Source organism: Eriocheir sinensis, chromosome 46 (assembly GCF_024679095.1).
Source record: "Eriocheir sinensis breed Jianghai 21 chromosome 46, ASM2467909v1, whole genome shotgun sequence".
Lineage (NCBI taxonomy): Eukaryota > Metazoa > Arthropoda > Malacostraca > Decapoda > Varunidae > Eriocheir > Eriocheir sinensis.
Window position 1 is genome coordinate 50001 of NC_066554.1, and position 12500 is coordinate 62500.

The 12500-nt window shown below is 40.5% G+C and overlaps 1 protein-coding gene across 12 annotated transcripts in view; it reads right to left on the minus strand.

Annotated features, from left to right (window-relative positions):
* The window catches only part of LOC126980954 (RNA-binding protein fusilli-like), a 111279-nt gene that overhangs the window by 47618 nt on the left and 51161 nt on the right, over nt 1-12500 (minus strand). For 8 of the 12 annotated variants that reach the window (XM_050831414.1, XM_050831415.1, XM_050831410.1 and 5 more), the window contains one exon: nt 6605-6780. In XM_050831414.1, coding sequence (XP_050687371.1) covers nt 6605-6780 — 176 coding nt within the window. Of the gene's footprint in view, nt 1-312; nt 842-6604; nt 6781-6895; nt 7038-12500 lie in introns of those variants that run through there. The other 4 variants (XM_050831417.1, XM_050831422.1, XM_050831419.1 and 1 more) reach the window with 3 other exon arrangements.

A 12500-nucleotide genomic window follows, 5' to 3' on the forward strand; every position in this document is an offset into this window, starting at 1 on the left:
TAGATACAAGAGCTAATGGTGGTCATCCACGATTTTTTGTGCATAATCAAGTGATGGCTGTTTATAGCATTAATGAACTTTGGATTTACTGCCTTATTGACAAACAATGTTAACTGATGTGTGCAGAAGGCACTGGAACACACACACACACACACACACCACACCACACGAGAGAGAGAGAGAGAGAGAGAGAGAGAGAGAGAGAGAGAGAGAGAGAGAGAGAGAGAGGAGGTGGATAACGTGCAGGTATGTTTGTCAGTTGAGGACAGGTGGAAAAGCAAGATAGGCATAATTGCAAGAAAAGGTACTCACGAATCATGTTCATAACGCGCATAGTCTGTTGCATGGCTGCGTGCTGCATGTTAAGGTGAATATTCATGGACATGGTTTCGGGATGAATGGGCGGCAAGGGCTGACTCCGCCCGGATTCACGTTGGCTCTTCTCGCTCATGGTGACGCTCACTGTCTGTCCAGTTACTACTTGCAGACTTGTCTCGAAGGTATTAAGTTCAAACCTCTCGATAATAACAACAATCGTCGATAGAATCACTGGAGGTGGTCTTACGTAGGTGGCGTGCCTGGTAGAAGCCACCAACGTATTCCTGAGAGCGAGGAAAACTCACACTTCTCCTGGGACCGTCCTTGTCTTTACCACATTCCCCACCACCACGACCGCTACTGACTTCGGCGACCCTAGGCAATCACACACACACACACCAATTCGAAGCGCTTCAGGGGATCTGAAGCAAATTCACGAATATCTTGTGACTGGCGGGCAGAAAGCAGTGTCCCTCCTCTGTATGGACTCGAGTGTGCTGTGAGGAAGTAAGTCGGCCGGCACTGCTGCCTAGCTTATCTTGCTATCAGCTTATCAGAGGAGATTCGAAGGTTTGGGCTACATGTAGCGGGTATTTGTTTAAAGCCGTGTAATGACCATTATAACATTCAGAGTAGCTTCGAAACCATCTCAAGTTTTCGTGCTCATATCTATTATTTTACAAGATGCTAGTGTAGAAAAGACCCTGAGAAGAGCGAACGAGACCAGAGCTATATTTATCATCTGGTATTCTCTACACATTTCATATGATAAAGTTTGAAGAAGAGTAACATCGTGCCACACACTACCACATCTCCATTTTTTCAAAACTAAATTTTTGATTACGTAGCAAACAGTCTTGAAGAAGTATATTTTTTTTCTTCCGCACGGTAATAAAAAAAAAAAAAACAGTTCACCTTATGGCAAACTTCACGTTGCAAGATTGTTAACGGTCCACCATACGTTAGTATGGAGAATTTACGCACCTCCTTCCACCTACCAGTCGATAACACAATCGTCCTTTAAACCCACCACCACCGCCCTTATATATATATATATATATATATATATATATATATATATATATATATATATATATATATATATATATATATATATATATATATATATATATATATATATATATATATATATATATATATATATATATATATATATATATATATATATATATATATATATATATATATATATATATATATATATATATATATATATATATATATATATATATATATATATATATATATATATATATATATATATATATATATATATATATATATATATATATATATATATATATATATATATATATATATATATATATATATATATATATATATATATATATATATATATATATATATATATATATATATATATATATATATATATATATATATATATATATATATATACACATATATATATATATATATATATATATATATATATATATATATATTTATATTTATTTTTAGTGTGTTATTTTTAGTATTTTTTAGTGTTTTACTTTTTTTTAGTGTTTTATTAGGTGTTTAATTTATTTTATGTACACTTTTTAGTCTTTTATTAGTTTTATATTTTACCAACATATTTTACACAATTTTTACATGTTTTCTCGTTCTTAACTTATCATAGTTATGCCTGATGATGGAGTAAGTCTCTCCGAAACGTTGCAAGAATAAAAAGATGTTCTACTCCGTGCTGGCGCTGTTATTTATTATAAGACTCCGCTTCCCGAAGGATGTATCTGTGGCTGATATCAATGTCCTGGTATTGCTGCATATATGCCTGGGAATATGCTGTTCTTCAAGCAAGAATTAAAGAGAAAAATCCACCAGCAGATTATATTCCATGTGCAGCACATTCCTAAATAAAGTTGATGTTAACAGTGTCAACGGTTGCCTGGTTGCTTTCAATTTCTTTGGGCTGGTACAAGAATTATATGCATATTCGGCTGGATCAACAAAGTGCTGAAATTCACTATCAAAGGGATTGGCAGCTTATGAAAAGATCGAATTCTGACTCTAAAAACACTGTCATCCACATGTTGGCATTGTTATTCTGAATCCGTGAAAGCAATGCACATGAATTACTACAACATCGACAGAAAATTGAATGAAATGGCATATAATTAAAATGAAGGCACTTGACATTTTGCATCAGCATTTGCAGGAAAAAATAAATGTGTCTTGAAAATGCATGTACCCATGTGTGTTCTTCGGAACAAACTCCTAAAACCTATAGCACGATCCTTGACATCAACGATGCTGTATCATTGTTTTTATCACTTGAAAGTCTTGTTACTAAACCGTGATTAATTTGATAAACTGGAAAATGAAGCAAAGAATCTTATGGAGGTTGTTCAATAAGAATATGAATAAAAAAGGAGCGAAATAGAAGACGACGCAGGTTTCTGCTGAACCAAATACAGATGTTCAAGGCGCACAACAATATCGGTTGCAGAGTTTTTACTTTGTCATCATTGAGAAATTACTTGCAAGTTTAAATCAACGTCGGCATGCTTATCACCAAACATTTGATGACTTTGCATTCATGAGGCCATCTATTAAAGAGGATGCTTCACAGCTGACAGTTTATGTGTAAAAATGCTGAAAAAATTAATCAATGGCTTGGAGTCAGACTGCAAAAATGAATTTGCAACTTTCGTAGAATTTGTGGCTCATTTGAATCTGCATCATGATTCTCAAATCCTGTTGAAATATAAGAGGAAGACTCCAGCCGTGGAGTCGGTATTTGCCATTGTTTCTACTGCTCTTCGACTGTTCTTCACATTGCCAGTCGCAGTCTGTTAAGTGAACGATTATTTCCCAGACTTTCTTTGATCAAAAGCTCATTCCGTTCAACAATGGTTCGAAAATGACAATGCTTTAGTTGTGATGTCAATTGAAAATGATGTGACCTCAATGACATTTGAAAATATAATTGAACAGTCTTCTCACAACAAGTCAAGAAAAATTACTTTCTTGCAGATATTTGTTTATATCTTATCAAGATATTTATGCTTCATTAAAACTTCCGCAACAGATATCACAATTTTTATATGGTTGCCCCCAAAATTATGGGTGGCGTAGGACTTTTTGTGAACTAATCCAGCCCTGCACACACACACACACACACACACACACACACACACACACACACACACACACACACACACACACATCGCCTCACAACCGAGAGGTTCCCGGTGCTAAATAACAAGATGTCCTGCACGGAGTTCAGCATCGTCCCTCTCCCGCTGCCTATTCCCACTACCGCCGCTCCACCTGGGACACCATACTCAGTAACGCCCTCTGCGGCACCTCCATGGGTAGGTAGCATGATTCCTGCTGCTATTGATAATGATGATGACCCCCCCCACACACACCAATATTTACACACGTCGGTAGTTATCTCATCTAGTCACCTAAGGTTCACCATAACATTTAAGTTTATAGAGAAAACGAATTTACATGACTAAGAAAACAGCTTCATCGAAGGGACCTTTCTAAAAAAAAAAAAAAAAAAAAAAAAAAAAAACAAGGCCAGCATTGTTGCAAAACATTCAACCACACCAAAAGTAGCTATGTTTCTGAACTTTCTGGGTATACCCCCATATTCAGCATCTCTCTCTCTCTCTCTCTCTCACACACACACACACACACACACACACACACACACACACGTTATTAACTAATAAAAAGGAACACATGATGGCTTTTATAATAATTCAGGCCAGTTACTTTCTTCTACGGTCAATATTCTTCATTCTATTATTTTAAGCTTTCATATCGAGCTACAAATAAAAGTATAGGTATAGTTGGGAGCATATGCCAGAGCTGCGCTCGGGGGCGGTGCTCATCTCCGTCCCGTTGGCCCTTTGAGCCTGTGGCGGGAGAGAACCCATTAACCCGACACAGGATCAGTATACATCCGAGTTGCCACAGTTTACCTTCCCCAGGTTTCCCCAGGTATCCATTTAACGCCCATCCCGAAAAGAAGGATGAAAAGCTGGATGGACTGCACGCCGCCTACACATGCCGACTGCCCAGCCCGGGAGGTATAAATGCAATATTAAAATCATAGCATGTTTTAAAATGCCTGGTAAACAGTATCAGGATGCTAATATATATATATATATATATATATATATATATATATATATATATATATATATATATATATATATATATATATATATATATATATATATATATATATATATATATGTGCAATCCTGCACGTTCAAACACTCCTAAAATCGCATTCAGGATAATCGAAATTCCATTGTAACAATTTGTGATGCTTTTGTTAGGTTTGACAATGAGTGAGAGGACATAATCACATATCCATATTGGTCCATTGTTAGTATCATTTCTTTTTTTTTGTGTGTGACCAATAACAACTTCAAAACAGAGAAGTGATGGAAGAAAAAACGTATACTTATGACTCATTCAAGTTCGAGCTTAATAAAACGTTATGTCCCCAAGACAAAGTTACGGTGAACCTTTGAGCAGCACCTAAGGTGAATGGAACGGCTAACAGATCCCTCAATTGGACAATGATGCTTGTTTCCCGGTCCCAGTTCGGAGAACTACACCTAGAAACTTGGGCTGATGCAGGGTCCTGATAATATTTCAGAGCCCTTCTTCCCATGGCAGGATGCAAGTGTGTTCCCAGGTGGCAAACTGGGGAGACTTCATGGATTTATGGGAAGACGGTGGCGTGCGGGCGTGGTGAGCCCGCGGACCTAGCGCGGACTAGGTTCGAGTCCCCACCAAAACACGCTGATTTTTCAAGTCATCGCCGAGTGGCGGAAGATTATCCACATGCTGTCCGGATCTTCAGTCATACCTAAGTTCAGCGACTTCGGTCAAGAGGAGCAGCGGGGGGGGTAGCATGGGCCAAACAAGAGTCATACATCACGGCGGAGTGGCTGTCATCATGGGTGGAGGTCAGGGAGGAAGTGACAAGGTAACCTTGACCTTGACCACTGTCAACCGACAACGTCGGAAAGCAACGTTGTAACATGTTGTGGAATTTATACCATTCATTCCTCTTATCCTAAAAAGTGACATATTCAGCATTATTTAGCCTTATTTAATGTATACGGAAAAAAATATACAATTTCAAACAGTAAATAGCTGACATATAAAAGAGAGAGAGAGAGAGAGAGAGAGAGAGAGAGAGAGAGAGAGAGAGAGAGAGAGAGAGAGAGAGAGAGAGAGAGAGAGAGAGAGAGAGAGAGAGAGAGAGAGAGAGAGAGAGAGAGAGAGAGAGAGAGAGAGAGAGAGAGAGAGAGAGAGAGAGCATATCAAATAAAGTCTATATTGAAATTTATATGTGGAGATTATCCAATACACTGATGTGATGTTTTCTTTTAGATTAATTAAAATGAAGATACCTGAAGAAGCGTGGAAGGAGGAAACGTGGAGGCGAAGGCTCAAATACAAAAACTATCAGTGTGTGTGTGTGTGTGTGTGTGTGTGTGTGTGAAAAGTACCGAGGCTTGGATAGATCGATTTAATAGGTCGATAATGAAAAGTTTAAAGGAAGAGTTGAACAGGAATCAAAAGGCAAACTAAAGAAATGAAGGATGGTTATGTGTGAAGGCTGAGAAAAGCATGAATATAGAAGTAAACAAGTGAAAAATGAATGTGGAAGAGTGAGTGCGGAATCAAGAGTATGAAGAAAAAAGTGAGTGAACAGGAGGAACGTGAAAGGAAAGAAGGAAGAAATTTTGATTAACGGAAGTGAATGGAAGTGAATGGAATAGGTGCTTAATAAGCAATATGGCATCTGACGTCATGGCCAGACTTCCTGGCCGTCATGACTAGACCCAGTCTTGCACCTACCGCCACTCCCAGCTTGAGCCACGCACATTCGTCATGACCAAGGCTCATCAACCTCCCATTCTCATGCGAAGCAACCCAGCCCCTTCCAATACACCATCATGATATATCAGTGTGGTGGTAAGCATAATTTAGCTTTCCTGACGTGACTTTTTCTTATTTTTACCCCGTATTTTTTTGTCAATCTCTACACTACTGGGCTCTACCTGCCAGCTACACATTTATCATTTTATATCCTTGTTGTCGCTAATATATTTAAGGTATTTTAAACCATGCTATATGACTTTTACCATCGCCTCGTTGCCATTGTTATTAGCCCTTTATATTCTACAATTAAAGGACGCGAACCTGCCCAAGTTTCACCGAACAAAACCTCGGAGGCAAGAGGAAGTTACAGAATACTCACCGCCGGCAACGTTAATGAAGTCCTCCCCAGTGGCCTTGTACACTTCGATGTAGCGATTGCCAATATGGTGTTTGTGTCGCTTGAGAGCCATGTCGCGATGCTCAGGAGAGATAAACCGAATCAGTGCCTCGCCGTTCCTTCGACCTTGCGGGCTCAGACACAATGCAACACCACCCCTGCGGGAAAGAAGTAAAGCCAAGCTTGATTACACAGAACAGATGATGAATACTTAGGTTAGGGGGTCCTGTGCAAGTTTTGCAATTATTACAAAATCAAGATCTCACTTCATACCATTCGAGATTTGTGGAAACAGCCTCTCAGATCACAAACTCTTGCTACTTTATAAGCAAATCAATTGTGTTAAGGAGAGACAGTGTACCCTCCTGACTCGCCAAGGAATGACTGCCATGTACAAGGAGCGAGGACCAGATGAAATGTGTAAAAAACATGTGAACTCACGCCCCTTAACGTGCCTGGTCGCTCCTGTGTTGACACTAGGGCGGCACGCACCACCCCACTGTTCCACAATACATCACGACACAGCGCCTCTACCACCATCACATCAGTACATCAGTCTCCGACACATTACCTAGTCCCTTGCTTCTGTGCCACTACCCAGCATCACCCTCTTGCTACTTGCTTCAATTGTCACTGGACCTCATTTTTAAATTTATAAATCCTTTTAGTCAACCCTGTCCCTTATTTCTCTGCAACATTCCCCAAACACACTGCCATCATGGTCACAAACTGTTCTGCATGCCTTTTTTTTACAGCAAGGGAGACAGCTCAGAGAAAAAAAAAAAGTAAGTATAAAATAAAAGGAAGAGAATGCTATTTTTTCAGGCCTGTAGTAGCTACCTTCAGACATTATTGATGAGCACTTGTGTTAAAAGCCCGTGGTGTCAAATGCGGAATTTTCTCTTTATGATGTCGTTTTACCTTGCTGCTTGTCTTGTGATCTCGCACCGGTGCCTTTTTTGGCAAGTCTCAATCGACGGCAGATATTCTTGACTTCGTGGGTGCGGTTCTGTTTGTCGACGGTTGTTGAAAACAGTCAATCGTCAGCAGGACAAACTATGGTTCGCACATTCACCAATTATGTGAGGCGATCACTCGGTACATTAATCTTAAATACTCAGTGATGGAGAAAAAAACGACAGACATGGCGTTCTGAAACGGAACGAGACTAGATTTTGTACAGTGGTACTGTTTTCAGCTTAGCAGTTGAAATAGCATATAACTAATAATCTTTCATATTTTTTTCTAATTCTGAGTCTATGGAAATTTCTTTTGACCTATAAGCACTGAGATTTAACGCTTCATGATGCGAGGACAGTGAAATGGGCTTAAAACACAGGTAAAAGTAACAACAATCCTTGTATTTCCCTCTCAAGCTAACCTTATCTCCAAATGCATGACAGCAGACCTGGGGCATCAGGGAGACTAAAACCTACGCCAGGGTAATTTCATAAGTAATATTTGTGGCAGTGAAGAGAATATAGTGACGGTAACTTTATTCAAACACAGTGAAATTTCATAACAGGAGAAAGATCAAAGCTGAAGATTTGCAGTCCTCAGAGTATTTATATCGTTCAACGATAATTTCTTATTTCAGATAACTTTCTCAAGACATGAAATGTGGTCTAACACAAACCAGATGGAATCAGTGTCATTTTCAGAGACTCCAGTTTTACCAGTGAGACCTGAAAGGCAGGATCCTCAAGTACGGGAACAAGGAAAAAAAAAAAAAAAAAAAAAAAAAAACGCGCGCACACACACACACACACACACACACACACACACACACACACACACACACAGTTATGAAAGAGAGGTACTAACAAAGGTAATCAGTAATATGTGGAGTACAAATTTAAGAACGGTTGGAAAAAAGTAATGAAACGAAATAAACCCGCGAAGGAACCTCTCGTAGGAAGGGAAGGTAAACGAGTTCAATAGGAGAAAAGTTCGTTTGAGCCGGGGATCGAAAGAGGCTTGGCAGGGAAAGTGCATGAGGGATGGCAGAAGGGATGAAGGAAAAACAGTTGCTATTTTGAAAAGAGAAGAAAGGAAAGGGAAACAAACAGCACGGGCAGTTACAAGTAACTATCACTGACGTGGTAGTATATCGTGTGTGGGACGCTTACTGAGAGCAATCGTCGACACCACATCACCCGCACCTGTTGCCTATTCGCTACACCTGACACCAACACAAGTGTGTGTACACACACACACACCACACACACAACACACCACACACACAACACACAACACACACACACACACACACACACACATACCACTCCTGTCACCCGGCAGGCTGAGATTCTAGTCGCGTTCAGACCACTAAATTTATTTCGTGGACAGGAGCAGTTACTGCCCCCCCTTGAGAAAGAGATATAGGGGGATGAGGTCTCAGCAGTACCCGTAGGTGGGTCTTCTGGGCTCAAAAGACCTCTTTCCGAAAGGGTACTGATTGGGGGTCACAATTCCAGCAGGTGATCAGATCGTAAGTGAATGACACACACACACACACACACACACACACACACACACACACACACACACACACACACACACACACACAACGTGATATTAGCTCGTACATAAATTCCATTAGGATGAACCCCAACAGGTTTCATTTCACCGATATAAAAATAATCAGCTTATAAATGTTTAAAAAATTAATCATCATGCTTCGCATAAGGTTTTTTTCTTCCATTGAAGTTACCTGAACAGTGAAAAGAAAATTTAATACAGTTGTTAATTTTGTGCTCTAACAATCTCCCTCAATACAACACTCACTGAATGAATGGCCCAAGAGACCCTGCCTCGCCTGATCACTCACAAAGAACGCATGACCAACCTCATTGAGTGTCTGGATGAAGCTCGACCCACTAGGAGGGACAACCCTTAAGAGCTTATTGGTTGACAGAAATTTGTGGAAAGAGGAAAAACGACGTCCTTGTTTTACAGCAAAGGAAGCAGATAATAGGCAAAAAATAATAATGAGAAAAAAGCCTTTGTATCAGCAAAAATGCGGAACATATAAGCGTTAAGCTTATGGGAAGTATCCATTTATCATTTCAAATAATAGGTGTTGTTTCTTTAACAAAAAAATAATATTTAACTATAAGGAAGGTGTAAATAATTAAAGTTGGGAGCTTAGCGACTTCTGCGCTCGGCGGCAGTGCTCATCTCCGTCCATTTGGGCCTGTGAGTCAGAACCAACTAACCCGACACAGGGCCAGTGTAATAACAGGGTTTCCACTTTACCTTCCCCATGATTTCCCCGGTACCCATTTATTGACCATACCGAAAAGAAGAATGAACAGCTGGGTGGGCTGCCCAGCCTGGGATTCGAACCTAGGCCTGCAGATTCATAATTAAAGACGCTAACCACTGAACAGAAGAGGCGCAATAATTATAAAAAAAGGTTATAAAGAGGTGTCTTAACGATTATGTTGAAATCAGACAACGCGGCACACTCGTTCCTGTCCTCCATGTCACCTAACGGCAGGACAAGAAGATGTAATCTAGGTGTAAACACCTCCCTACCTCCTTAAGACGAGAACACCTGCTCGGAAAGGACTCTCTCTCTCTCTCTCTCTCTCTCTCTCTCTCTCTCTCTCTCTCTCTCTCTCTCTCTCTCTCACACACACACACACACACACACACAAACACACGGGGCGGAAAAGGATGGGCGATCTCCTTACTCCTGCGCCCCTGTCCACCCAGCAGTGAATAGGTATAGGGTATTCGCCGAGGTCGTGTCCCGCCTCCCGAGGTGGTGGTCTGGCACCTGCCGGGCCCGGAAGTTCAAAGGGCGTCAAGCGCCCACAGCCCCCAAACCTGGCTCACGCCAAACGACGGGCGCAGACTCCAGCTCCGGTTGCAGTGAATAAACACACAGACACTCCGGTAGCTGCGCTGCCGGGCTTCATGGCCTGGCAGGTGAAGGTTCGAGTATCGCTCAGGCCGGGATTTTTCACTGAGAAGGAGCAGTTACTGTTCCCCCTTGAGCAAGGGGGACAGGGTGCGAGGTGTGTTTAAGTATCAGCAGTGCCCAAAGATCGACTAATGAACCTTGCTCTACTCGGGAGGGCATTTGCTGGCGATGACGAGTCCAGCTCGTAATCAGGCCGTGAGTGAATTTTTCACACACACACACACACACACACACACACACACACACACACACACACACACACACACACAAGTGTGTGTGTGTGTGTGTGTGTGTGTGTGTGTGTATTCTACTTTAATAATTTTATATAATTATCATTAACCATATAACAGATATCTTATATAAATATACATATCACCTCAAGCAGAGAGAGAGAGAGAGAGAGAGAGAGAGAGAGAGAGAGAGAGAGAGAGAGAGAGAGAGAGAGAGAGAGAGAGAGAGAGAGAGGGGGGGGGAATGCCCCCGAAGGCTGAAATGACTGTGTGAATTCATTCTACGCCAATACCTGGAGAACATATAGACCATAGAGAGAGAGTTATCAAAATTTGGGAATGCGGTGGCTGAGTGGTTAGCGTGCGGGCCCTGCATCCGCCGCGTTCTGGACGACGCGGTTTTGAATCCGCCGCTACAACCTGGGATGCTTCAGTCACCGCCGAGTGGCTTAAGACTACCCACATGCTGTCCTGAAGACCACCTATCAACCCGGACTCAAGAGGAACCGTCCAAGTGAGTCAAGAATGAGCTCCGGGGTGCAGCATAAATCAAGAAAAGATGGCGCCACTATAAACACTTCCTGCGCCATGGCGGGCTTGGGCCGACCACCAGGCCCCTGAAGAAAATCTACCGGCGCTATAAACTAGCACGAAAAAAAAAACATAAATGAATCCATTTTGTCCATCACGTCCAGTTTACCAAACAACTAACGTCATGACTTTAGAATGCTGACGAGGCTTCAACCTACTCCACACTATAGACGGAGCTGCTTACTGGCCCTGAAAGAATAAACTAAGCCAGTGGCCGTCACCATCTCTGCTACCCACCACTATCACCACACACTTCCGCCACCACAATCATTATAATCATTACTCAACTCCATAATTTAAGTTTACGTTATACCCTTACACACACACACACACACACACACACACACACACACACACCGCACAAAAAGCCCTGCCCTGCAGGCTGAGATTCTAGCCCCGCTCAGGCCGAGATTTTTTGAGTGGTTATTGTCCCCCCTTGAGCACAAGGAATGGGGTGCGTGATGTGTGAAGGTTCTAGGAGTTCCCAAAGATCGACTATAAAGAGCTTGCTGTAATTGGGAAGATACTTGCTGGCGATGACGTATCCAGCTTGTGATCAGGCCGTGGTGGATTACACACACACACACACACACACACACACACACACACACACACACACACACACACACACACACACACACACACACACACACACACACACACACACACACACACACACACACACACACACACACACACACACATATATATATATATATATATATATATATATATATATATATATATATATATATATATATATATATATATATATATATATATATATATATATATATATATATATATATATATATATATATATATATATATATATATATATATATATATATATATATATATATATATATATATATATATATATATATATATATATATATATATATATATATATATATATATATATATATATATATATATATATATATATATATATATATATATATATATATATATATATATATATATATATATATATATGTGTGTGTGTGTGTGTGTGTGTGTGTGTGTGTGTGTGTGCTATGTTTAAAACTTTTTTTTTCACCATTACTACCTTCGCCGAAACCAAACACAAACACGTGCCTCTATCATAACCGACATCGACCTT